Below are 27680 nucleotides of genomic sequence, written 5' to 3'. Positions count from 1 at the left end.
TCTCTGGGGAAGCAGAAGTTCGCTCGGCAGCGCCTCGCCGCGCCCCTCCTCCTCCTCCTCCTCCTCCTCCTCCCGCGCCTGTTCGGTGCTTTCTCAACGTGCACTCGCGGCAGCCTCGGCTGGGACCTAAGGCTGAGTCAACCGCAGAGAGAAGGAAGCGCCTCCCCGCGCAGCTGCTGGGAAACCCGGGCCTGGAACCGGGGCTGCCGGCTGGGCCGGATTGGAGCGCGCGCCCGGCTCTGGCTCCGGCTCTGGCGGCGGCTTGAAAGGGCGCCTGTTGCTCGCTGGGAGCGCCGGGATTCCGCCCGCACGTCTGGGCGAGCCCGACAAGGCTTGCAAGACGCAGCTGCGGGACTTGGAGCGCTTTCTCGATCTGAAAATGCCTAGGATTGCACGCTCAGGGGTTAGGTCGACAGCCAAGCCCTGGAGACGCTGCCCTGAAACCACAAGGCTGTGGGATTTCCAGGCGCTCCCGCCCCGCCCCGCCCCGCCCCCCAGAAAAGTTTTCTTTCAAGCCTCTGGGGGAAGTCTAAATTTTAGGAAGATGAAGGATTTTTTTTTTTTTTAATCTCAACTTTATCTCCCCCACCGCTTCTCTCAGCCGGAAGCGTGTATGTCTCAGGTTCTGCTTCACAGTCTTGGAGGGGAGGCAAAGCCAGGAGTGCTGCCAGCTGAGTGGTCACCCAGCTCTGAATGTGAGCCATCACACAAAGGCCTTTCGCTACAGTTTGCATTTGCCAGGGTGCAAATAGAAGGAGGTGGGGGGCCCAATCCACAGCAGGACCCTGATGTGGAGCGTCAGCGATGGGGGCTTTAACCCCGCCCTGGGCTGGGCTTCTTATGCCTGAAGCTTGCGGGGGGGGGGGGGGGGGTTTCCACTAAAGGGTGGGGTTCCCCCCCCCCCCCCATCTGCAAGCTGCAGCTTCAGGGGCCTCCATTAGGATCAGTAGCACTGCTGCTGTGGCAAGCAGACCTACCTTCCCAGCCCCTGCATCTGCCAGCGCTGGCCAGGAGGAAGAGTCTGCAGAGGCCCAGGAGGTCAGGGCGATAGAGGCTCCCAGCTTAGCTCGGCCATCCTCAAACGCCCCATCCAGCTCAGGCGCTTGGAGCTCCTTCTCCCTCTTCTTCATCATCTCTTCCATTATTCAGCCTGCGATTACTGTCTCCAAATGTTCAACCAAAACGTTGACATGAAAATTAAGCAAACACATTCCGGTCTGTTTCACACACAGCTCCCGGGGTGCTGCCCATTATGAACTGAGGGTGCTTCCCTGAACGGCGTTTATTAGGAGCTGCGGCAGGCTCTCCGGGGCTTCTGGCAGGAGGCTTTGCAGCCCGAGCGGCCGGGGAGCCGCCTCCGTACAAAGCAGGCCCCTTCCTCTTAGAAGGCCTTGCCGGACTGCTCCGTCCTTCCCCCTGGCTGCTTCCCGTTGCTCCTGCTGCCCATCCGAAGGCATTGCAGAGTTATTCTGACTAGTCCTCCTTGATGGATGTTTCCGTGCAAAGAAAACAAGGCAGAAGCAGTGGAGAGAAAGCACAAGAGGTTTACAAATGGAAGATGATTTCTGCCAGGCGGCCCAGGCACCCCCAAATAAAATTTTGTGAATAAGGCAAGGCAATGGCACATAAAAGCAAGCAGCCCATGTCTAATCGTCTCGCTGTTCTCTGGCCACAAGAGGGCAGCACTGAGAGATTGTTACAAAGCCAGCGGCTTTCAGTGGGGATGGGTGAGGAATCTAGTAAGGGATTCAAAATTCAGCTGATGGGCCTGGCCTGGGTCCACCAGATTCTGACCCATCCATCTCTTGGCTACAACTCATCCTGAATTGAACTAAGCCAGAATTCACGCTTCTGCTTGTAAAGCAAACTGAGATTTGCATTTTTTTTTTTAGAGAGCCAGGGAAAGTTATGTAAAGTTAAGCTACAGTTTGTGCAAATTGCTGCTACAAGTTGCAGCTGAACTCGACACAAACTTCCCCAGTTTAAAAAAAAAAAGGCAAATTCCAGCTGACTTCAAAAGCTTAAGTCCTCACCTACCCAAAAATTCAGACTGCTTTTGTCCCTTGAGTTGGCAAGGTGCTAAAATTCTGTCATGTCTATTAATATTGCCTAGCTATGGGACCAAAATAAACCATCACCTCTGTAAGAGCATCAGTGGTGCCCCAGAAAGGCTCCCAAAATGTTCTCAAAGCTATAAGTGGAATAGTGCTAAGGACAGAACAGTTGGTTCTCAAACTATTTCTGTGAGTATTCCTACATGCCCAACTTTTCCCAGTAATTCTGCAATGGCGAGCCACTTGTTGTGGCTTGCAATTCCCACCCACCCTAGCCAGCATAGCCAGAGAGGAGGGATCCAGGGAGCTACAAGTCCAAACAACTGGAAGGCCCTCCTACAAGAATTCATGCCAGCACTTAAGATAGGACCCCCCCCCACCTTTCCTGGCTCCATGTCTTCTACAACTCAGACAATATCAGGATTCCAGAGAGCAGTAGCCCAAGAAACTAATTTCTCAGTGCTGCATGAAAACCTGGATCAATGCAGAAATGACTGAAAACAGAAGCTCAGAGATTATGTCTGACTGTGATGTGTGCGCACACGCACACACATGTGCATGAAGAATCTCACCTGGAGGAAAATTTAAGGCAGATGATGGGGCATGTAGTCCACCATGCTGAAAAAGAGTGATTTACACTGCCCAGTGGCAGGGGTACGCCAGACATTCAGACAGGTGTCTTTCTGGAGCTGTGAGGAGCTGCTGCATGCGAAACATGGGCTTTAGCGTTGCGCTTGGGTTCAGCCCCATGGTGCCTATTCCCCTGACACGATCTCATTAGCAAGGACACCATGTGCCAGTGCGAGGCGTCCACGTTCAATCCACCGGTGGATAAAAAATGTTCTGTGACAATACCGGAAAAGCTGTTGCCAGTCCGAGCAGACAACACGCGGCTACAATGAACATGGAGTTTGCTCTGACTAAGATCTAAGAAAGCTTCTTGCAGCAAGCACGGGACACCTCATTTTCCATGGTGCACCAGGGAGGGCATGCAGGGACCCGTGGCACCTCGGGGAAAATAACGGGATGCTGCCATCTAACAGGTGCATGCATCTTCTCCAGAAATTTCTCACCAGAGCGGCAGCAGTCAAGCAGGTTTAAGATTTTGGTCATTCATATTATAGAGAAAGATCAGAATCAGGCAGAAGGGTTGTTTATTTTCCCTTGCTTTTTGCAGGAAAACAAGGAAATGGTAGTAATCGGTATCTACATACACTAAAATGTTTTACCAAATTTTGCTTGATTGACATAAAGGCTTTTCCCCTGAAAAAGCTGTAGGTTCATCTTAACTAACTTTGTTATACACAAAGAAGCATTTCAGAATGGGAGAAAGAATACAAGATTTTCTTCTCCCTCTAAAAAAAATAAATCACATTTTCTCAAGCACAACTTCATTTGATTTGTTCATTCTCTATATTATATTCCACCTGTTTTCCTTTCAAGCAACTCAAGGAAGCTTACATCATTCTCTTCCTCCTCTCAATTTTATCCTCACAACAACAACCCTGCAAGGTAGGTTGGGCTGAGAGTTTATGACTGGCTCAAGTCACACAGTGAGCGTCATGACTGAGTGGGGACTCAAACTTGGATCTCCTGAGTCCCAGTCCCACTGTACCACACTGGCAACACTGACCTAAATACAATTGCATACATCTCAGAACAGAGGCACCTGATCCGATCAGCAGAAATATGCTGAACCCAAAGACACAGAAGTTAGATGATGCAGCAGGATGCCCTGAGCTACAACCTTCCCCTGAGCAAGAGTTCCAAAATCCAGGCCACAGCAATGATCTAGGAGTTTTCATTTCCACCCAGAGCAGCCCCTTTGTAAAGCTACTGGGTCTTGATGGGCCATTCCGGAGCAAGCCAGCCTCAAATTACTTTGCATGACAACAAGGAGCGACATATTCTGGCTGAGAAAAATTTTAGCTTCCCCAAGACCCCTGGTCTGCAAAGCTCAGAGGCACCAGGAAAATCCTGGGTGGGGGGAAAGTTAACAGCAAAAGGGTTATAACTCCTGTCATACCAGATGCCGGCAGAAGGTGGCCCTCCGGTTGTTCTGAACTTCAGCTCCCAGAAGCCTTAGCCAACATGTCAGTGGTCGGAAATGCTGGGAGCTGAAATCCAAAACTATCTGGAAATCTAGTTTCTGCCTGCCCCTGCACTGCAGCACTGCTCTGAAATGGTCACCATTGCAGAAAAATGTGCGTTAGGACCCCTTCTCCTTGTGGAAGATGGCGCATCCTGTTATGACTGTTGGCAGAGCTGGTACCAAGATGTTTGTGATATATATTTTCCTAGCCAGTTTCCTGCTCCTGCAGAACACTGAGAATGAATAAGAAAGGAGACCCCTGAAGGCCATGCTCATCCTTCAAGCCACAGGTCCATTCTCTTTAAAAGGCTTGGGTTTTGATGGAAAAGTAGCTGCTCCCAAGAGGCAGAATTCTTCCCACGGGGATAAAAATGCTGCTGCTGAGTCTCTGACAGGTGCAGTCGCAAAAACCAGATCTTGATTAACTGCATCATATGTCCAGGCCTGGGACGTGTGTGATGTGGTGATCAGAGTCAATTTCATAGCGGTACTCCGCCATCAGGTTCTGACAGGTATCCCTCACATTGTTCATGCGTGCCTTGATGCCCTTACGGTTTAAGCAAAGCACAAAGAGGAAGACGACTCCAATGATGCCCAGGACTATACCCAAGACAACATAGGATGTCTGCAGCGCATTTTCTCCAGGCTGGGCCACTCGGCATTCCAGATCTGCTCCCACCAGTTCCACCAGGGAGGTGTTCTTCAGCTCCTGAGGGAAGGCGCAGGCCAGGTGTTCCATGTCTGCTACCTGCTGGCTTCGGTTCAGCCAGCTCACCAGGTCTTCGATGTCACAATTGCAAATGAAAGGGTTGTTCTTCAGGAAGAGGAAGAGATGAGGCTGTTGCTCAAGGGCAGACAATGCCCCCCTCTTCAAGGTCTTGAAGGCATTCATGGTCAGATCAAGGTGTCTCAGGTCCAGGCCAGCAAAGGTGGAGTTCTTGATGTCCACCAAGGAGTTATTCCTCAAGTCCAAGTGATCCAATTTGGAGAGACCGGCAAACATGCCCTTGGGCAAGTAGACAATCTTATTGCTGGCAAGTTCCAGCCAGTAGAGATTCTGGAAGCCACCTTGGACTAGGGCAGCTGCCACAGCTTGAATGGCAGAGGAGTTATACAGTGAGTAGCTAAGGTTTAGCTCCTGGATGGAGTTGTTTCTAGCACTGAATGCATCGAGATGGAGGGTGGCCAGGTGATTATAGCTCAAGTCCAAGGAACGGAGCCTTGGGAGAGCAGAAAAGGCCTGTGACTCCACCGTGTGAATCCTGAAGAGAAGAAAGGGACACGATCTTAATCATGACACACACACATCTTGACACACACCTAAGAAGCCATTAAAAGGTGAGCTATACCGTGAGGTTCTTTCAATAGCAAGGTGCAGATTCCTTTTATTTGGATGCTAGTTTTAGTGGCCCAGTGGACGGATGGGGGCAATGCTAAGCCTAGACCTGTGCAGCTCCAGCACCAAATATATTTCGGAGTGTCCTGGATCTATTCCCCAGAGCCTTGAGTGTGGTGGATTGCCAGTGAAAGGGTATCTTTTTGTTAGCTCAGCTGCCACAAAGGAGGCCATTTTTTAGAGGAATCAGCTGGGGAGGGAAGAGTTAACACCTCTCCCACAACTATCTTACCCTGCCTGGCACTTATGCTTAGAAAAAACTTATTCCATTGGTTTGGGATGATTGTAACTGAGAGATTGATTTTATTTTTTATTTCATTTTGGTAAGAAATTATTTAGCTGGCTTTGCCACCTATAAAACTTAAATAAACCTTTATTATTATTTCTACATTTTCATGTATCGATATAAAACAGCATGTGAGAGTTTTAGGGAGACTTGTGGTCCTAGGGCCTGGGTTCCAAACTTTTTCAGGGTCTGGCAACAAGCCTGCTTTTTAAAATGCTCAGTTCAGGATTTTTTTTAAAGCCTATTTGTATTGTAGTGGTAGAGAGCCCGGAATTCCCAGGGGCTCTGGAGTACAGTTCCCATTGGTGCCACCCAGCAGGACCAATGGGCATGGTTTGTTCCAGTCCCGAACAGGTAGGTGGCACCAGGTTACCTACCCTCATTTTATCGTCTCTATACACACGCCCAAAAAGAAGCTTTGGTGGTTGTTCTTTAAAGGTAAAATTATTGCAGTTTAACTGAATAAAAAGTGTCTGATCTGCGAGTTCAGTTTCCATCAGCTGCTCTCTTTTCCACTGCAGCAGCAGCAGCAGCAGCTCACAGTTTTCAGACCTACCAAAGAGTCAGGCATCCCACAGAAAGGCTCGGCTCCATGGCTTCCGTTTGCCAGGTGAAGCAAGCCCTGCACACCTGAGCTTTTGCGAGCCCTTCTGTCACCTCTGGTAGCCCACCAGACAGCTGGGAGACCATCAGAGGCCCCACCTTGGATCCAGTGCTGGATGGCCGTCCGCCACCCCGTTATCTTTTGGAAATTAAAGCGAGCAGCAGAGCAGCAGTGCGGGGCTGCGACTGCTAGTGCCAGCAAGCTGGTTACTATGGTAATGCCTGCACATCCAGACCAAAGGTGGGACGCCACACACACGCAGCACAGACCAGTGGGGGGGGGGCGACCTCGGTGGACAGCCAGCGCAATGCAGAAAGGTCTGGCATCATCCGCAAGCAGGGAACTGAGCAGATCCCTGGGGCAGTGAATTTTCAGCAGTTATGTATTTGGAGTGAGAGCACACGTTAGGATAAATTTCTAGATCCTATGGCTTCAAAGAACAACTTGGAAATGTGGAACTCTGAAAACAGATGGCCAAACCTAGAGACCACAAGTCCCAGGACAACTCTGGCAGTTGGGAGAGAAGCCCAGTGCCTGGACAGCTCGTCAGGGCCAGTGGAGGTGAAATGACAGATGCTCCAAACGTGTTCGGTGCCCAGGCATTGGCCCCCAAGCCAAGCACACTGCCTGAAGCCCTGCTGTGCGCAGGAAACCAAAGGTAGCTGAGTGGAGTATCTCAGCCTTTAGATCCAAGTGACACTTATTGGATTCTTTTCCATGATCTCTCATTTACACAAATGCTGCAAGTAGAAAACTAGCATGGCAGCAGGATGCATTACTTGATATGCCACCTCTGTACTTGCAGGGAGGATAAAAAAATACAGGGGAGCATTGCAAGATTACAGCACCCTCAGCTGCAGTATAGAGACGCATGTCTGAAAGCTGTTGCATGAGGTCCTCCAGTTTGGAATATGCGCAGTGTTTTGTTCAAGCAGATATCCTTGCTATATTATTGCTCTCAAACCAAAGTATTAGGAAAGGATAAGGAGTGGATTTGGTGGTGGAAATTATAAATATTTATTTATGTGGATTAGCACATTTTAAAGTTTTATTGTAACCATTTTATTACTCAGTACAACTGCCACACTTTAAATTTAAACACTGTAGAAAACCTAAATGTAGGTGCAATTTGGAAGCTTTTTCTCCAGCATTAAATTTGGAAGTTGTTCCATCACCAAATTTTTTCAGGCTTTTAGTCTGGAAAAAGGCATGGGGTTTTAAATACAATGGCATTCATTTACAATGCCCACCTTTGTGTTAAGCCTTTAAGACAGAAATACACATTTAAAATCAAGGGTGGAGAATGAGTGGTCCGCTAGATGCTTTGGCCTACAATTCCCATCAGGTCTACCCAGCATAGCCAGTGCTGAGGAATCATGGGAGTTACAGGCCAAACTCTGGCGGGCCATAAGTCACCCTCCTGCCTCTTCCTCATCCCTTGCAGTTCTCCAGTGAGGGGAAAAGTTCTATCAACCTGATTCCCACATTCTCTTAGTTTCATGTTCCCAGCACATAAGCCTTCGAAAACATGAGCTAAGAGGGCCAGATCCCACCCCTCACCCAGTTCCTTTGTAGTGTAAGCACTGCCCGCCCCCCTTTCCGGCACACTTTACCTGTTGTGGGCCAGGGAAAGAGTGACCAGGTTGGGCAGTCCCCGGAGGTCCCGGCTGCCAACACAGGTGATCTTGTTCCCAGTTAGGTAGAGGGTGCGGGTGTACCCCGGAATGCCAGCTGGGATGGCCGTCAGCTCCTTCTGGACACACTTGACGGTGCGGGCGGGCTCTGAGCACTCACAGGGGATGGGGCACAGGTGACATGGAAGGGGAGCCAGAAACAGGAAGAGGAGCCCCCAGCAGCCCAGAATGGCACTGGGGGGGTCCCGGGGGGTCATTTCCAACACGCCTCCAATGGCAAAGGGTCCTGGCTGAAGACAGACAAGGGTGCATCAGAATCCACAGCTCCTGAGAGGTATTTTAAAGCACTCCCTGCAAGCAGAAATCCAGCAGAAAAGTGAGCAGGCCGGGTTAAAATCATACCGTGGAAGCCCCCCCCCCTCCCCCGCAGGTCCGCTACCTCCAGTCTTTCAACTTAAAGAGAAGTAGTTCTCGTTTTTAATACTGAGTAGCACTTTTGTAAAGGTACCGCCCTGGCCCACTTTGCTACTTCGAGAGTCTCATTCTGCTCCGGCGCAGTCTACCCGATCGCTCAGCCAGAAGGCGGTCTCCACCCCGCAGCAAAGCCCTCTCCCCGCACGCCCCAGACCGCATCCCAAGGGTCTCTGCAGGCTAAACTTCCCGGCACCCGTTTCCCGTCCCCGTCCCGCCTCCACTTCAAGAAGCCCAGCCAAACAGCCGATCGGACGGGCTGCCTGCCCCTCCCCCCCGTCAAGAAAGCAAGAACTACCCTCCGTCTCCCCCAAAGTGGCACCTTCTCGCCCCGCTTCGCCAGCTGAGCACTTCTGTGAGCTTGTCTGCTTCTCCAAACACGGCACCTCCCGCCGCCCAGTATTAAATCAGAAATTAAAACATAAAATCTGATGCGCCGCCTGCTCCGCGCCGCCTTCTTTCCCCGCCGCTTTCCGGAGCGGTTCTGCCGCCGGGCGCCCAAGAGGATGGAATAAATGGGAAAGTGCCTCGAGGGGGCGGAGCCGGCGAGCCACGCTGCCCGGGCTCTCCTGCCGCCGCTGCCCGGGCTCTGATGCGCCGCCTGCTCCCGACGCCGCCCGACGCCCGCCCCGCGGCTCTGCATAGAGGCCCTGCATACCGACCTATGCCAGCAGCAGCGAAGCCAGAAGGAGGGCCAGGCTGAACCCAGAAGAGCTGAGGAGCGTCTTGCACGGGCTGCGGGCCCCTTGGCGGGTGCAGGCAGGAACAGCGCCCTCTGACCAGCCCTTGACGCCCTCAGGCTGCAGGAAAGGGACTCAACTTCAAATGGATACATACTTGATTATTTGATCTAGAAGCCTACAAATAATTGCTAGGAGTTGGTGCATCTCATGCAAAACCTGGTACATATATTTAAAAAACGTAAGAGATACTTCCATTTTTTGCAGGTGCGTACTGGGGGCTCCTTGCAGGTTTTGCCACAACTCTGCAGCAGTTTTCTTCTTAGGGCCAGGATGAATTCTTAGATCAGCCTTGCCTAATTGGAACACTCCAGGTGGTTTTTTGGGCTATAACTCCTATCATCCCCGGCCAGCAAGGAACATCCTAGCTGGGGATAGTGTGAGTTGTAATCCAAAGCAAGTGGAGGGCGCCAGGTTGGAGACAGCTGTGCTGGGTGCTGTTCTGTGCAGCCAGTTCTTTTTGAGACACTGCACATGTGCTGATCCAGTGCCTAGCAAACTCATCACCACAGAACTGGATGGGAGTGATGCCGGATGTGCTTCTTGCTAGATTACATTCAGTGCAGCCAGTTCCCTTCCAAATACTCCAAGCACCATCAAGCTCTTAGCAGCTCTTATTATGGAAGGAAGGAAGGCTACCTACACCTTTGCTAGTGATGATTTGGTATTTCTATTAGTATGCATACTGAGTTCTGTGATGATAAACAATTATTTTAATTGGATCCCTCCATTCAAGGATGAAAGTTGTTATTATTAGCTATTTTGCCTTTGTTAATGACCAACAGCAGTTTAGCCATATAATTTTGCAACTACTTGTCATAAATAAGTTGCAATTTACACTCAGATGCATGTGAGAAGTAGTTGCTCGCTGTGCTTAGAGAATGGCAGGCACTGGTGGGCCACCTCTTTCTCCAGGGACTGTTGGGTAGTGTGGTTCTATGAAAGGATCCATGCCAGAGAATTTGCAGTACTCTTTCCCAAATGACAATGCCCAGGATTCCTGAGGATGGTGCCTAATGATTGAACCCATAGTATAAAACCAGCATAATGTTTACAAGTATCATCTGTCACAAAATATTGCAATGTTGGATGATTTTGTTCCAGAAACTCTTTTCCATTCACCTGCCTACCGGGTTTCTATTCTTTCCCCTAGATAATATTCTGTGGCCACTGGGTGCATTCTGTCCTCACTGGATTGTTCTGAGGTTTCTCCCTCTGCTAAAAATTGAGTATCTCTGCAAACCTTGGGCTTGCCCTGAGCTGGCTGATCCCTCCTTCTTGCACAGGTGGTACCAGCCCAAAAATGCACAGTCTAAGATACAAATTGTGTACCTTTTGAGCCCTTCCAGTTCTTTTACAGGGGTTTGCTCAGGTTTAGCATGTGCCCTCAGCCACTCTTCACTGGAAGACAGACTTAAGCTGCCTTCTTTGCTGCTGCTGCTCCCCGTGAGCTCTCCAATCCCCTTCGTTATGGGTATGTTCATGAAAATGCCCAAAGAGGTGTATCCGCCCCAGCTGTCCCCGGATGCCCGTCTTCCCTTTGATCTCCCCTTACAAGTGGCGGCGCCATGCACAGTGGGGCTGGGAGCGCCGTGGGCCATTTTTTGCAATCTGCTGCCCCAACAAAACAAGGAGCAGGGGAGGCAGTTTGGTGGCAACGAGATGGATGACATTTTTCCAATAGGAAAGTGTTTTTAGTTAGCTTTTAAACAGCGGGCTTGTTGGGTGTGTGTGGGGAGCACTTCCTAATCAGATTATCAATCAACACAAAGGGTCATCTTGGCTGGAATCAGGGCAGCTGGTCGCTGTGATGGTCTGTGTGTGTGTGTGTGTGGGGGGGTCTGAGTAAATCCCTTCCTGAGGCTCTCCAACCTATGAGGGGAGGCGGAGAGTCTGTGATAATGCAATCCAGCTTTTGCTAGATAAATGATAGCAGGAGGGAAAACAGAGCTTGACGAAGCAAGCAAGACTCTCTGTACAATTTAGCTAAGATGTGAAAACAGGCAAATTCGTCTCCAGTCGAGATTTCTTGCCAGGACAACATTGCATGGGTGGGATGATGCCATGGCAGATAAGGTAATCATGGCAAGCGCATGGTAGGAGTGCTACAGGTAAGTCCCTTTGTCCATTGTAGGTTACATGTGCGACTCAGGTTATAGCGTCTAGAAAGCATCGTATGATGAAGGAGGGCAAAATTTGTGTTTTTCAAAACAGGCAGTGCCTACCTTGTTACCTTCACAGTCCACAGTTGCTGTGGTGATCTCACAAGCTAAGGTGGGGCTGTTCAGGTATGCGATCCTGGAAGCAAAGAAAATGCAAGACGTTCTATTGATGCTACACTGTAAGTGTGCGGCACACACGTGCGAACGGAAAGGCAATTCTTCATGCCATGCTTAGTGCCAAATGGCAACATTCAGGGCTGTGGCCAAGCCAGGGCTTGCAGGGCTGGAACGCCAGGACTTTCTGCAGTGGCAAAGGTGGCTTTGCTCTCGTGTCCTGCTTGAGGCTTCCCAGCAGAGGCATCTGGTCGACTGTGGGATCGGAAAGCTGGACTAGATAGGCCTTTGCTCTGATCCAGCAGCGCTCGTGTGACCCATACAAAAGGAGATGCTGGGAAGAAAGCCATCCACACATACCTGCGTTGCTTCCAGTTCTTTGTGAAGAGTGTGTGGCTGTCGCGTGTGTTCAGTTCTCCCACACATACACGCTCGTATTCAGGTGGCCCCGAATGCTATGGGCAGGACTGGGGCTGGCTGACATGAAACTCCCTTGTTACAAGTGTTGTGCTGGCTATCAGAAGGATTATGATCCATAAAGTCCTGCATAGATTGGAACCAGAACACTGTTTCTTAAAAGCGTCTGGAAAAGCTCTTTGGAGACTGCCACCGTCAGAGGTCCATTCGGTAGAAAACTTCTAATTGTCTGATTCTTGGCTGCAAAACTCCCTGCTGAAGGAGACTAGCTTTGTTCCCTTTATGTTGCCCTCCTGACAGCATGCGAAGACTGCTTTATTTGAGTGAGCCTTGAATAAGCTGGTTTGCTGAGCTGGGAAGCCATTTTACTCTTTTATTGTTATGTTGTTACACTGCTTCATAATTATTTTTATCTAGTTTTGTCAGGGATTGTAAGCTGCCTTGACTGCCATGTTTGCTAGAAAGGCAGGGTAGAAGTCAAATACATACATAAACAAGATCCTCTGATGAAGTTTGCTATGAAAAAGGTCAAAGGAAGCTGCTAGCCGAAGGATTCGGGCTCCTTTTGGGACAGGGGAGGAAAAGCAACCTCTCAGGCTGTTTCTGCCTTCCCAACATTCCAAATGCACACAGCTTAAGTGCAACTTGATATCATTGCACCAGGAAGACCTTTGACGCTGTAGCCTGATAACAGGATGAGAAGCTCCTTCCATCCAGCTGTGACCCACCCCCAGCCCACTTCAAAGGATGCTGGCAGCTGACCCCTGCTGGGACATGCCGGCCTTCTTCCAGCACAACCATCCCTCACTTTCACAAGCCTTCCTGCTGGGTGGGTTGTTTCTTTTCCCTTCCTTTCTCAGCCCCCAAAGAGATAAATACTTTAAAAAAACACAAAAGAAAAGAAACCAAGAATGGCAATTCTGCATTGGCGATCAAGGGGTCCCCTTCTGGTCTTCACCTCCCCAGCCACCCCCTCCGGGGCAGGAGCAAAGCAAGGAATGTGATCCAATATCTGAGGAAGAAAGAGAAAATTTTTGGAAATACACATGCTGCCTATAAAGCCCAACAGCCTAATTAGGTTTATCTACCCAGAAGTATGGTCCCCCGTTTTTCTTGAGACATATAGATTCCAGGGAAGCACTGCAGCACTGTTGTAAGTGTCCTGTTTCACCCAGAACTGTCCTTCTGCCAGCTTCTTGCTTCTTGCTGGCAGAAGACAGCAAGCCGTTTGGATGCATCTTCTGTCTGAAGGAGTCTCCTATCCTATTTAAAGATAATGAACCATAAAGAACAGGTGATGCACAAGTATGGAAAATGCTGATTCAGAGTTAGTCCCTGAATGAGAAGGCACACAAGTCACTGAATCAGTTTTCTCCATGGTGAGAAATACTGATTTTAAAACTTTAGTTATTGTGTCTAAATCTGCCCTTGTATACATACATGAAAATTAATGCTCTCTTTTGCCCAGCACTGTTATATTAGGGAGCATAATTTAGGGAAATCGATTTCCCTTCTCTTGGCAATATTTGCAACCATTTGGGATTAATCTTCAGGCACACTGTATACCTAGACAACTCCTGATGTCTTCCCCTTAACCAGAAGAGCAGCTGAATCTTCAACACAGCTTCTTACCGTTTCCCTCTAAAACATGCATTTTCACACTTTAATCTATAGAGGGAGTAGAAGTATGCATTTGGGTGCACATTTTAAAAAATGAGTATCGACGTGTGCACTTGTCTTATCTGAACTGCAAACAAGACAACAAAACAGACTGCAGTTGAAAAGAGGAGTGAGGATGTCTGAGTTCCAGGGTGGAACTTGGAGAATGCTGGCAATTTCGAGGATCACAGATTCTCCCATTCTTAGTGCTCTGTGGCCCATCCTGAAGCCTGCAAGCTAGCCGGCTTCCCACACTGCTGGCAGCGCTGAGATAAACGAAAATGCTGCTTGCAGAACAGCTGCCTGCGATGGAGAGTCCAGGGCAGGCACCTGATATTAGAGGGCTGGAGAAGGTGCAGCAAAGGGCAGCCAGAATGGTTCTGAGGGCTAGAGCAAATTGGTCTAACATTTGGGGAAACGAGGGAGAAAGTGTGCAGGAGTCTAACACTGAGGTAGGCAAGCTGGTGTCCTCCAAATGACTTGGAATACAAGACCCACACCTCCATCCATTTGTCTGGGGATGATGGGAGTTGTAATCCAGTCTGGAGGTCATTGGTGCCTCCCCCAGTCAGCACCCAGACAGACCGACCGAGCATTTGCAATAAATCAAGGCTGCAAAGGGGGAGGTAGAAACGGCAGTCACAAATACATTTGAGCCTCGGAGCCAGGGTGGGGAGGGGGAGCAGGAGGAGGCAGCAGGTCCAGTGAGGAATTTTTAATAAAAGAAGCCGCAGGGTCTCAAGGATGGAGCCCGCCAGCTAAGATTAGCCAAGCTATTGTGCCATTGTGAGCTCTCCTTGACCTGGGACCCCTGACATATAAACCAGTCAGTGCAAGGAGGGGAAGAAAAGGCAGTGGAGTCACAGCTGGTTTGCAGCTGGCGATGCAGGAGTGACTGACAGTGCAAAGAACCCACTTCTCTTCTCAGACTCGAATCTTCTGAGGTGGTGTCCTTACGACTGAATTTGCCCTTTCTACGTGGCAAGGGGAAGTACCCTCGTGAGAACTGGGTCCTTCCTGGTTGCTTGTTATTCTCCTCACTTCTGCACTAGTAGTATAAAGCAGGGGCCCCTAACACAAGGACCTGTGGGTACCATGGGATGGCACTTGCAAAGGCATCCGTAATGTGGCACCCATGGTGGCTTTTCCCCATAGTATGTAGATTTGCATGTACCCATGGCAAGATGCCTACATATGAAAATACGCTGGTTTGGCTATTGAGCATGGCTTTTCTATTCCTCTTCCTTCCTCCTCCCTAGGTTCCTCCTTTCCCTAGCGTCACGCCTTGCTTTTTTTCTCCCACCCAGCTCTTTATCATCCCGTCTTCTAGCCTCACTTCTTCTCTCCACAACTCCTTTGCTCCGCTATTTCTCCCTCCCTCCCAGCCTGGAGCCTCTCAAGTCTTCTCACCCACCTCTTTTGACTAGCTGGATCCATGTAGCAGCCACTGTGTCGTTAGCCATTGTAGTGGCACCCACAGCAGCTTCCCAAACTCCAAGTGGGCCATGGGTTGAGCGGGGGCAGCCACAGTCTACCACTACGATGCTTATACAAACAATTAAAATAAAAGTAGGAGCTCCCACAGCTGCAAGAAAAGGTCGATTCCAGAATTCAGCTGCTGCCTTCTACTACACGTTCCATTCTGCAAGGGTTTGGAATGGGCCACAGATGTAGCAGAAGTTGGGAAAGAGGTAATGTGGTCTTTAAGGCTGGGCAACTTAAGAGAAGGCAGTAACTGGGTACTCCTCCTTGTTCCTCTTCTTCTGGAGGCTGGACCATCTTCAGTTGTGTGTCCTGCCATACCTAGAAAATACCTGAGAGCATAATGGTGGGTTTCCATTGCCTTGCACGATGCAATGCAGTGCTATGGCCAATTCGTGTGCCAGCCATCCGGGTTTTCCATTCTGAAGCCCCATCCATACCTCTTGCCTTGTTCTCCAGCTGGTACTGCACTCAGAAGCGACTTAATTCCTCAAGGCTCCAAGCGCCTGCAGATCAAGCCACTCTGCTTGACTCGCTTGGTTTCCCACCATCCCCGATTCTGTGTAACGGAGGCATGTGGTGGTGCTGCTCATCCACATCAGCCCACAGGCCACGCTCCCTGGGTTCCTCGTTCAGCAGTCACGGGTATGACATTTCAAACCAGATCGGACTCAGTAATGCCGTGATTGTCGCGACACTTGGCTTAGGCCGCGCTGTGGCAAGGGGCACCCATGCGTTCCTGGAGGCTGGCTTGCTCTATTTGCTTGCCACAATTAAATGACAACGGTGATCTTTGGGCATGGATCAATGCCCACTCTCTTCCTCTCAGTGCTCCCTTGAGAACAGACGCCATTAGGCCCCTCCCTGCAGAATGAATACAAGGGCCCAAAGGAGAGCAGGGCTGGCTTGCATGTTCACAATACGGAAATAATACACATCACTGTAAATGTGGGGGGCCTGCAACAACGTCAGCTTGTGTTGCTCCTGTCCCAGCCAGACCTGCCCTTTTTGGGAGACTCCATTCCAACCCCCCCTTTCAGCTGGTTTTCTATCAGCTCACCCTACAGGCACTCAGCGTGCTGAGGCCGGAGCATGCCTGCCCTCACTGAGCTGATCTGGAGGGTCCTTTCACTCCTTCGGGCTCCCCCACCTCTTTGTAATTTGCAAATGCGGTAGTTGCCGCAATCTGGCGGGACTCCCGTCGTGTGTGGATGGAACTGTTTTGGTGCCACAACACACACATGCTTGGATGAGTTTGCTCTTACTATATAAAAACCGATTCTTTGGAAAGCCGTTCTAAGCCAAAGCAGAGTCTTGAAAAAAAAAAAAAAAAGACGCTGTTCTCACACAGTGGGAGCTGTGTTACAGAATGCAACAGCTACTCTGCTTTCATAGAACAAAATGGTCTAAAACAAAAGGTTGGGGTGCTTCTAGACAAAGCTTATCAGGCAATCACTCCACCCCATTCACAGAACTCTGCAGAAGGTCCAGATAGAGCCATCTTTGATTTGTAGCCACCTTGCGTTTTCTCACTACTTCTTCCATCCGTTTTTTTCTTACCAAGAAAAAAGATGCCAGGAAAGAAAGGAACTTCTGGGTTGCAGCTTTCCTCCCCCCCCCCCCCCCCCCCACCCCATTGCTAGGATAGTACTTCTATTCACCATGATTTCTTTCAAAAGCACACGAATGACTTAACTCTGAGGAGGACACTTGGGTCCCATTAAGCAGTCAACAATCCCACTGGCCATTTAATAGGACTTATACCTAAGCAGAAAGATGCAGGATTGTACAGGAGACTCCCAACTATCCGGCCTAATGTGGCGGAAGGGCTGGATAACAAAAAAGCCGGATAGGCCGGAGTTTTTTAAATGCTCACTTCCACCCATACCATTCAAAACACCCTTTTTATAACTAAACCCACTCCTATTCATATTTTCTGACCTCTTAGTACAGGTCAGTACTTTATAAATGTTTATGTACTGTACTGTACGTTTTAAAAATTTATTAAAGAAAAAGGAATTCCAAGGATAAAAATATTGTACACATATTAAGATAAATTTTATAATGTCTAACTTAATTGCAGGAAACATAAAATCATGTATTTATATTGTTTTATATTGTATGTTTTATACAATCATATTTTATACCTATACATACAATATACAAAACATTAAAAATCATGTTTTATATTGTATGTTTTATATTATATATTTGTATTTTACTGTATATATTTTAAAATGTTATTTTAATTTTTTGTTGTAAGCCGCCCCGAGGCTTCGGCGAATGGGGCGGCATAAAAATGTTTTAATAAATAAAATAAAAAAATCATGTACACTGTACAGTATGAATACATACACTTTTAAAATAAACAAAACATTAACGTAAAATGTAGGCTTAATTCTTACAAAAATTATTTAAGCTTATTTTACTGTTCATTGATAGTTATTTTTTAACTAGGCTGGATAGTATGGAGGCCAGATAGTCACAAGCCAGATAGGCGAGAGTCTACTGTACTGTTTAAGGAAGCGGCCCCTGCAGATTGAAGGACAAAATGAAGCCGTTCCACACTGCTTTACTCTCCCATACCCAAGAATAGAAAGTACATTTTGGACTTAACGACTGGATAGCAATGAGCGTGGATCAATTTTCCATGGGTCTCCCCTACTCCCCTGCAACACTTTCTAATAAAATGAAGCAGGCTACTTGAAAAAGTAATGGGTTTTAAGTACACCCATGCTAAAATTTTTATTTTTATTTTATTTTATTTATTAAAACATTTTTATGCCGCCCCATTCGCCGAAGCCTCGGGGCGGCTTACAATAATATTGACCTTTGTGAAAAATAATATCCAGTTCTTCTCTGGTGGAACCATGTGTGTATTTGGTCAAGCGTGGGCAGAAGGCAAAACAGAATATATAGAGTAACTTGCTGCATTCTGTCAAATTGACCCTTGAATGAATCCCTTTCAGTACGGCCTGCCCTTGACAAACCTGCTCAGCTCTTGTAGACCTGAGCTGTGGCTTGTTTATGAAATTAACCCATTTCACAGTTAGTCTTGTCTTTCTTCTCCTGCCTTGACTTTCTATCAAATTACTGTCTCCCTCAATGAGTCTTGCCTTCGCATGATAGGTCTGAAGTACAACAAACTCAGCTTAACAAAAACATTTTCAGTTTCTAAAAGTGTAACAATGGGGGGGGGGACGCTTATGTTTGCTTTGGAGACACAAACCAGGCCGATCATGTACTCAGAGGTTCCTTGTTCCTCAGTGAAAAACAAAACTTATTGTATAAGAATCAAGTCTGCCCACCTTGGTACTCAATCACGGTCAAGAAACCTTCTATCTCTTACTCGTTTTAAATACAGAACCCAACAGCTTGAGGGTGGGAGAGAAGGAAGGAGACGGCCAGAACAATAAAGCCACTGCTGCTTGGAGACATTCACAGAAAAGCATTTATTTCTCACCATCATCAGGATTATGAAATCACAGCAGCAGAGTTCAGTATGTACAAAGGAACCCAGCACCCCCGGCGAATCCAGTTGAAGGACAGAGGCCCACCTGCCTAAATCACCGGTGAAGGGAAAAGAAGTGGGGGGAGACAGGGGAACCCCAAGCGGGGGATCACTGAAGCCCTGCTAGGGAAATAGCAGTCTGAACAAAAGGGGAATGGAAAAGAGGTGCCCCCCTATATATATGTATATATACACAGCCAGGGTGTCTCAAAGTGGGAGGTAACAGGTCAAGAATAAAACCTTGGAGAAGTAAATTGCACCTCACAACAATGCTTACAGGAAGGACATTCCTATGCCGACATGAGTATGAAAACCAGTGCGAATAAGCAGATTATTGCATATGGCGAGACGATGTGCAAGTTTCTTGCTGTGGCTTCACACCCCGTACATTTTTGACATGAATCTGCAGCCGAGGGCTGTGTGCACATGCATGTACAGACACCAACAAACCCATTGCTCTGCAAGTCAGGACTGACTCACTTATTCTAAAATCCCTGCATAGGAATGCTTTCCACAGAGGAGTTTTTAACTCACAAGACAGTCCAAAAAACCGTCCGTAAACTGCAACACAATGGTTTGAAGGCAGGCACTTAATTCGGCAGGCGCTGGGAGAGGAGGGCCCTTCCCTTGGCTGTACTATTTGGGCTGAGAGTGAAGATGTCATGAGTACAATTCTTCCACTGTGTGTCCCGCTTCACCCACATTTTCACATGGTTTTGCCAATACCTTTTCAGAAGCTTCTTTCAGTAGCACCACCATTACAGACACGACGACAGCCATGGGTGCCGTGTCGAGTCCATGACCAACACCCACTGAAGCAATTACTGCAGAAGGCCTTTAATCAGGGGACGAGGAGGGCTACAGAGATCGAAATAGGACAACTGCTTTCCATCATCTCATTGTGCCGATCATGGCCGTCCCTTAAGGACAACTCAAAATCCAGTGAGATCAAGACAAGCTAAGCCTTCCTGGCCACTGCAGCCTTGGTCCATCAACAGGAAAGCACATTTGACCCACAGCTGCATTAAACTGTCTTTGTTTTGCCCCTCAATTTCTTCTTCGGGTTTGTCAATTTATCACCAAACAGCTTGTTCTAGAATACAGACCTTGGAACACCTATTATGGAAAAACGAAAGGTTGCCAGAGTGGGGGGGGGGGGAAGGAATATTATTTCTAACTCTGCTCTTTCTGTTACCACTGCCAGCCTTCTATTTTGGCAATGCTGGTATCGTTTCATTATGTCAGCAAAACACTTTTTAATTAACTCAAAAGACAAGTTAAGAGTGATGCTACTGTAGAAAGGAAGTTGGCTTTGAGTGTGAGGTCTGGGAATCATTTGGGCTTCCTGGAGCTCTTTTTGGCAAGTCACTGAAAGGGGGAGGAAAAATGAAAGCAAAAAGGATTGTGTGTGTAGTTTCTCAATTCAATAGACTTGGTCTATTATTTCCATAAGAACTAGAATCCCTGCTGGGGAGTACGTGAAACAGCTCAGGGATAGCTTGATGGAAACGCCACATGCATTCACTTTGATGTAAGACCTCTGATCTCTAACCAGCCTCAAGTTTATTGATTGGCTCTCAAAAGCTGCCATTTGTTCATGCTCAAAATGGTTGAATGCAACAAAGACACTGAGAGGATCTGCTCAACCACAGGTGTAGGGCATGAGACAATGCCTCTCCTTAGCACAGCACAAAGCAACTGGCATGCCAGGAGGTGTGGTGAAGAGGACGGGGGTGGATGGCGATTAGCACAGGGAAGGGGCAAGGGGAGGAACAAGAGCAGAGCAACCTTTAATGCTCCCTTCAGTTAAAGAGGAGGAGGCAAAAGAGGTTGCCTCTTTTACTGGAACATGGTTAAGGCCATGGGCCAAAATGGTCTGTTTGGAAGCCAGAAATGGACAGCAAGTGGTAAACACACAGGATTCCCAACTGTTCCTAAGCTTCCTAGAAGCAGTTTGGGGAACATGGGCCTAGAATGAATTATTCTCTTCCTCCAAGCAGAGACTCGGTACTAGCAGGGCTTCTAACTTGAATACACTTGGTGGGAAAAACCAAGCATTTACCTCATGTGGTTTATGCTTCCGGTCTTTTCCAAGGCACAGTATAGCACATATCTATATAAAAACCAAATCATTTAACTGTCAGACTGTACCTCTTTGACACAAAGACACACAGAGAGAACTTTGGAGACTGTGGTTCAATCGAGAGAACTAGACTATCTTAACAGATCTCTCAAAGAAAACTTTGCAGGGACCACACAAGGCCACCTTTGACAACTGTGCAAGTGACAGCTTGAGCTGGTGGGAGATTGAGAAAAACTAGCTGCTTTTAATAGAATGTTTCCTAGTACATCACATTAAAAAAAGAGGAATGAGAACATGCACCTTTTGTGCAACAAACAAGAGGATGCAAGCCCCACTCTGTGCCAAACGACTATCTGCAAAAGCAGACAGTGAAGCTAACATCTTAGGCACAGCATTCCAAATGTGCATGGGCAGTGTGGCCATCCTTCTGTTGTGAAGTTGCCAATATCGAGGCACCCAGCTGTAGGAAAGGAGTACAGCCAAGAATGCAGCAATTTACCAGTCAAAGTGCAAGCAAACAGAACACCCTCTCCACCCCCACTCACCATGCAGAGACACTCTTGACCACCACTTCCATTAAGGACGTTCCGGGATCACTTCATGAGAGACCAGGGAACTCTGCAACAAGCCCCGGAGCCAGCTTGCAAACCCAAGCCCGTGCTTATTTTCACACAGGAACCTTCAGTCACAAGGGAACTTTGGTGAGAGCCAAGGTGCAGGGCTTTCCCCCTGCCCACCCCAATCCCTGAACGTTCAAAGGCAAGAATGATGAAAGAGTAAAGGAAGAGTTGTTACAAAGCACAAACGAATGTCTTTTCCAAGGGCTTCCAGGGTACGCTGCTCCGGGATTTATTGAGTTGAAAAGCCACCGTTTTCAACATCTGACTTCAAAAGGGGAACAGGGACACTGGTGTCATCCATCATGACAAATGAAGAGTCAAGTTGACTATCAGGATAATCCCCAAAAAGAGGATGAAGGGGAGCCAGGTCTTCACAAAGCCCCCTATGCTACAAGGAAGAAGAAAAAAGAGTTAAGAAAGAAGAGGCTGTACAAGCATATGAAGCACAGATGATGAGACCATGAAGGATCAGAAACAGGAAAGGGTCCTTGGGAAGTTCGTAAAGGAAAGAGGAGAGGAACTGTGTTTCCCAGCACAAAGCCAGCAACCAAACCTGAGCACGTCTAACTGAAACAACTGCATATTTGCTTCCCCATTTATCCACTTCCTTCCTCTGCCCTGATTGTGTTTAAGACTGTAGGCTTGTCAGGACGGGTCCCTGTCCCTCATACGCTGCACACAGACACTGCTCTGCACACAATACGAGCAGAGAGGACAACTCCAGCTAGTCACTCTGTACACTTAATGTACCTGAATGTGCTTCTCTTGCACTTCCCTCCTCCCCTTTGCACCACCCCTGCTAAACTAAACTTTTGGGAGGGAGTTGTTTTGTTCAGTGTGTTTAGCAGTACAATTCTGAGGGATAATTTATCAAAAGGCAACATTTAAATCAGCCAGCCACAAGTGGAAAAGAAGCAGAGATGTGACTCCCTAAAACCCATTTTTGGGAAGGAGTGACCTTTCTACCACATCACAAGTTTCTATGTCTTCTGTGACCACACTGCATGACAGGCAAAATACAGGGAAGATGTTTCAGCTCCCCAAGTGGCTCAACTTTTTTTCTTTTTTAAAGGACAAACAGTTTTGAAATTCACATGCACTGGGATGCAAGCACTTGAGCATAACATTCTGGAGAAGCTTAGTGGAGAACCCAACCCTTGATCAAAGTCTCGTCCTCCTCTCCTCCCATACAGTGGCATTTACAGAACCCAAATGCTTTACTCACCTTACATATTTGCCATATATCAAAGAAAGGAAGCAAAGTTTGACCATATTCCAGGACGTGCTGTTGTCGTATCTCATGAGGTTTAAGGCCAGTGCTACGTGGGAGTGGCAGTTGTCACAGCAGAGGTTGTGCTGGGATAGAAGACGTACAATTGAGGACAGCTGTATCTCATGCCTCAAGTTCTTCTACTGCCTTCTTAACATGCAGTGTTGGTGTACCAGATCAAGGCTGACTGACCCGCTCTTTAATTTGAAACCATTATGTCTAGGTGAAGATGTATTTCACTTGGTCAAATGCAAAACACTTTGGGTTATGTTCTTAACAGAAAAATGGAAAAGAAAGAAACACACTCAACTTCTCCTCTAAGTAAGGTTCCCTCCATCCTTTACCAAGTTTGACTCTGTCCATTGCTGCAAGGTTGGGGAAGGAAAATAAGCAGAGACTAGTTTATACATTAACAGAAATAATGTACAGTCTCTCTGGGACTGTGTCATGTTATAATGCAAGGACAATTCCCTGCCTGAACAACCCCTATGTGTGAAAAGGTGATAGTGTATGTGCCGCTTCTGACAGCAAGGATGTGATCAACCAAATTAACCTGTGTTCATCTTTTGGATCCAACCAAAGGCTTACTTAGTCCAGCATTCTGTTCCCACATTATTGTATATGAAACTACTGTGACAATTGTTTCACGGGTATAGACAAGAATGTCTCATCAGTTATAACTAGCAAGGAATTGAGAGGTTAAAAAAAATTCAGGGAGTCCTGAGATACAGGTGGTAAATCAAATTGGATCAAACGTTTAAAAATGCATTCCTGTAAACAACTTTGCGATTCTCTGATTCTAATACTTTAAGTAACAGAGGTACAGCACTTCTGGAAGAATCTTTCTATCCAGACTTCCCCAGTGTAGTGCCCTCCAAATGTGTGGTCTACAATTTCCAGCATCCCCAGCCACCTAAGACTTATAGTTTAAAATATCTGGAGAGCACCTGGGGAAGGCTATTCTACATGATCTCCTAATGCTATTAATACATCATTTGTTCTCATGAACAGACTCCTTATTTGGTATGTTCATGGGGATACTATGGGAGATACTATGGAAATATTCATAATTCATATTTGCTAAAGACTCTTGACTAGAAAGTGTTAGAACTGAGCTTGCCTGATCCAAATTAAACTCCTTCCTTGACTTCCTTTCTTTAACAAGATAATAAAACACAAACTTGCAAGAGATCAGCTACAACTTAATATAACATTAGCATTTGAAAATAAGCTCTAGCATTAACCATTCAGCTCTGAGGCATGTACAGGGTGCAATGGCAACAAATGAAGGAAACGAGAGGAGGAAACTGAAAAGGCCAGGATATGTGGATGCCTCCAGCTTCTCCTATGGGATGCTGTAGTTGGATGGCCAAAAACAGACATCCAGCAAAAACACAGAGCGGGAAAAGCCTGGAGGTGAAGATGGCTTCCATCGTTCCTCCTGCTCTGCATTAGGTGAGTGTCATCCTCTGAGTTCAGGGGCTTATGCTCATTTTTCAATCTTTTCTGTCTCCTTGGCAGGGATTTTGTGCATTATTTATATCAGATTAAACTTTTACCATCACTTAATTGCCATACAAAGTAATTTCTGCTTCAGGTAGTTGCTTAAAAAAAAACCACAAGAATCCTACAAGGAAAAGTAAAATAAAAGGGGTATCCGAATGCAATGGATTGCCTTTTTTTGTTTTTTTTTTACAAAGATTGCAATGTAGGGATCTAACAATTAAAGGGCAGATCTAAATCTCTATTGTGATGACCTTCAGTAGCACAGTTAAACTCTGTTGGCCAAAGGCAAGATCACCCTTTCAGAGAAGGACTTTAATTTTTCCCAATTCTGCATGTATGGGAGCACTCCAAGCTGAGTGCTGAAGTCACCTCACCATACGGTGCTTGTATTCCTCAGAGGCATCATGCACTGCAGTATCCCAAGCATTAGGGCCACAAGAATACACTTTGCTGGGATCCAGCTTCCAGTATCTGAGTGGGGGCAAAGAGAAAAGAGAGAATTGAAGACGTCAGTTCATGTATTGATGCTGTACAGTCTATTCTTTCCACACCTTCCTCCCCGATGGAATATCTTCCTTTCTAATAAGCTCTTTGATTGTTAGGATTTTCAAACAGCATATCCTTAAACATGGTTCTGATAAAATTTGCATATGCATGTTTGTGTTATGACTTCACTGTTCTATCACGAGAGAGAAGAAAATGTGATGGAGTGACTCCACATCCTCAGAATCCACACATGTGTGCAAGTTCCCAGTCCTTTTGGAATGGAAGAACTTCTTGCTTCCCACTTACCCAACCTTTCTCAATACTTTCCTCCCAAGGATGTCTGCACAGCCAGAAGATCTCAAAATCTGGATGGACAGAAGCCAAGGTTCTTGGGATACCAAAGCCCACATTAGCTTCTATGCATGTCCAACTCAGTTCAAAGGTGCCTGGGAGGCTGCAGTATGAATTTGAAATCTAGAATTCAAAGAGCAGCACTAAATTCAGTGTTTGCACTTCCATCATAAAATGGAAGTATCTTCATTTCATTCTCAAAGTAGGAGAATGGAAGTACAAAAAGTTCTATATTCACTGCTTAAGAGGTTTTATGTTATGCTCCCAGTTAGGAAGTGCAGGCCCTACCTGTCTGCTGTAACCTGAATATTTAGGCAGTTTAATAAATTACAGCATAGCACACACATAGTAATACTTACTTCACAGGCTTCCCAAAAGCCATGTTGTCTTCCTAGAGGGCATGGGCATAGAAGTGGAAATATAAAGCATATTTCAGTTAATGAGCATCAGAAAACAAAGCTATTTATACCATCCATCACAATACTTGGAGTTCAAAGGTCTTAAGCAGAGGAAGCAGCCCAGCTTCATGCTGCCTCCTCTCCAGTGGGCTGAGAATTTCACCATGGGTTCATCTTCACCTTTCCCTCACCTGATGCCCTGTAAATGTATTGAAAATACCATTCACATGAACCCGCTACCATGTGGATTATGATGGCAGTTTCAGTCCAAGCTACCTAGAGGTTCTAGGATGGAGAAGGTTTGGTAAGAGCTTTGGTGCACTTTTTTAGGACATTCTGCTGCTGGTATCAAAGCATCTGCAGGAAATATTTTTTTGAACACTGAAGAGCAAAGGGATGGAGAAGCTCAGGTACAGATTAAGAGAATGGATTTTCAAAAGCAATTCATGTTGTGAAGAAGGTTAAAGAGCCATTCTGTACTTTAGCCCACATGGAAGTGAGTTACTGCAGAACCTCCAGCCCTTGTTCAATCCCAGTAGGAGTTACTGCAGAACCTTGTTCAATCCCAAGACAACCCCTGTTAAAAAGTATAACTGCCAACAAGGCTTGTACAGCAGGGCAAGGAAAACATGTTTCTCCCCATGGGCTGCTTTCTCCCTCATGGGTAGTTTTTTGAGAGGCTGTTTGCTAACAGTGGACAGGGCCAGAACCACTCGCAAACTTCACTGTCCTAAACTTTCATACACCAAGATGTTTCTGTCCACCAATGCAATGCAACAATAAATAAATGAGCCACCCACTGGTTCCAGTAGGAGGCTTTTTTCCCCAAGCCTAATTGCTCTAGGGGACAATCAGTTAATGAGCTGGTCAGAGAGTTCTTGCAGGCCACATCCAGACTGGACATTCCCCATCCATGGTGCATCCTACAGGAACAAGCTTCTACTTACAGAGACATAGTAAGGCCCTGCAAAGTCCCGGATGACTCCAGTCGAGGTACAAATACCCATGTGACCAATAATGGGGAACAGCCAACTGCAGAAAAAAAAAGAGCATTCAAGGGCCCTGTGTTTGTCTCGCTGACTACAAAAGTTGTTTCCTGAAGGCTGTAGAGAATGGCCAGCCCAGAGCCAGACTGGGCTTAACGGAACAATAATTGGTAAGTGACAGGAAGAGAGAGTGCCCATACACATCAGCAGGGCTCTCCCAAGCACAAATCACACATGGCAGAAATGTTCACAGAGTTTTACTTTTTCATGTGGTCTCCTTCTGATTCACATACCATGGTTACAATCTATTAGAATAGCATATGCTTAAGTTTTCCAGCCATTTGTAGCAAGCAAGAATCCCTTCCAGGCAGCCAAATGAAGAAAAACCTTCATAAATTGCAAGAGAGATGGAAGCTTTTTTCCTTCAACACTTGTGCAGAACCTATTTTAGGGCACGGACAGCTCCTTAAGAGTTCACACTCAAACCCTTGAATGCATACACTGCCCACTGACACTGAAGGCACCTGCCTCCATTACACTCAACCCATAAACAACGCTTGAATATGGGTAACTGTGTCGCCTAAACTCAGCCACAGCCCTTCTACACTTGCACAGCCTCCATCTCCCTAACATTCCTGTAAGGTAGACTAGTCTGAGAAAGAGGATTCGAGGAGCATATACACCAGACTTCCCCATGGGGTGCCTTCTGAATGTGTTGCATTGTCTCTCTCATCATTCCCAGCCAGCACAGGCGGTGCTTGGCTGGGGATGATGGGAGCTGCTGTCCAACACATCTAGCAGGAACAAGGGCGGGAGGGGCTAGTACGCACAGTCTCTACCCCCCCCGTTCATGCCGGTGGCAACCCCGCACAGCTGTACAGGTCGAGCTAAATGTGCGCGGCGGAGTGGGGGGGAGGAAGGAAAGGGGGCGCTTCATGCGCTCCCGGGCTGAGGAAGAACGTGCATCCTGCTCTGCCCGCCTTCTAACTTTCATTCCATGCACTCGCTCCGGTCTCTGCCCCGACGAAACTGACACGACAAGCGCATTACCTGCGCAGGGAGCGCTCCGAAGGCAGCCACCTGAGGGGCTGCCCGGCAGGACGGTCTCCCTCCCCCCCCGTCCGTCCCAGGCACAGGGCGAAGCACTCACGTGAGCACGGGGATGGGCGTCCACACGACGCAGTAAGGGAAGCGGCCGCGCTCAGGATCCAGCCCGGCCCCGCCGGCCCCGCCGGCCCCGCCGCCAACCCCCACCGCGATCCCGCCGTGGAACTGCTTCATCTTCCCCACCTCGGCCTCCTCTTCCTCCATCACCGGGAGGAAGGGAAGGGGAGGTCTCGAGGCGACGTCACTTCCTG

At 47.5% G+C, this 27680-nt stretch overlaps 2 protein-coding genes across 3 annotated transcripts; both read right to left on the bottom strand.

The window, feature by feature from the left end:
- Positions 1–4342: 4342 nt before the first annotated feature.
- On the bottom strand, positions 4343–8323 carry LOC123025911 (trophoblast glycoprotein-like). The gene is made up of 2 exons (XM_044435054.1): positions 8046–8323; positions 4343–5408 (listed from the first exon to the last, which is right to left on the bottom strand). Exons 1-2 carry the CDS (start codon positions 8321–8323, stop codon positions 4577–4579), a joined length of 1110 nt encoding a protein of 369 aa, XP_044290989.1. The 3' UTR covers positions 4343–4576.
- A 10221-nt stretch (positions 8324–18544) lies between these two features.
- On the bottom strand, positions 18545–27647 carry TMEM222 (transmembrane protein 222). Of its 2 annotated transcripts, none has more exons than XM_044435113.1 (6): positions 27473–27647; positions 26284–26368; positions 25298–25329; positions 24476–24572; positions 22551–22681; positions 18545–21713 (listed from the first exon to the last, which is right to left on the bottom strand). In XM_044435113.1, exons 1-6 carry the CDS (start codon positions 27631–27633, stop codon positions 21626–21628), a joined length of 594 nt encoding a protein of 197 aa, XP_044291048.1. In that variant the 5' UTR covers positions 27634–27647; the 3' UTR covers positions 18545–21625. The 2 variants fall into 2 exon arrangements, with proteins under 2 accessions (XP_044291048.1, XP_044291047.1); XM_044435112.1 differs by having other exon boundaries at positions 18545–21708.
- Positions 27648–27680: the final 33 nt, after the last annotated feature.

This window comes from Varanus komodoensis, unplaced genomic scaffold (assembly GCF_004798865.1).
Source record: "Varanus komodoensis strain SLA01 unplaced genomic scaffold, ASM479886v1 scaffold29_1, whole genome shotgun sequence".
Lineage (NCBI taxonomy): Eukaryota > Metazoa > Chordata > Lepidosauria > Squamata > Varanidae > Varanus > Varanus komodoensis.
The sequence above is the reverse complement of the archived record's forward strand: the minus strand, read 5'-3'. Positions and strand labels throughout refer to the sequence as shown.

What these genes read in the sequence shown, in the direction of transcription:
- LOC123025911 (XM_044435054.1), bottom strand. Translation starts at nt 8,323, where the DNA reads ATGACCCCCCGGGACCCCCCCAGTGCCATTCTGGGCTGCTGGGGGCTC. An exon ending in CTTTCCCTGGCCCACAACAG is followed by an intron (nt 5,409 to 8,045) that starts GTAAAGTGTGCC and finishes TCTTCTCTTCAG; the next exon opens with GATTCACACGGTGGAGTCAC.
- TMEM222 (XM_044435112.1), bottom strand. Translation starts at nt 27,633, where the DNA reads ATGGAGGAAGAGGAGGCCGAGGTGGGGAAGATGAAGCAGTTCCACGGC. An exon ending in AGGAATACAAGCACCGTATG is followed by an intron (nt 22,682 to 24,475) that starts GTGAGGTGACTT and finishes CTTCTATCCCAG; the next exon opens with CACAACCTCTGCTGTGACAA. An exon ending in ATATATGGCAAATATGTAAG is followed by an intron (nt 21,709 to 22,550) that starts GTGAGTAAAGCA and finishes CTTGTAGCATAG; the next exon opens with GGGGCTTTGTGAAGACCTGG.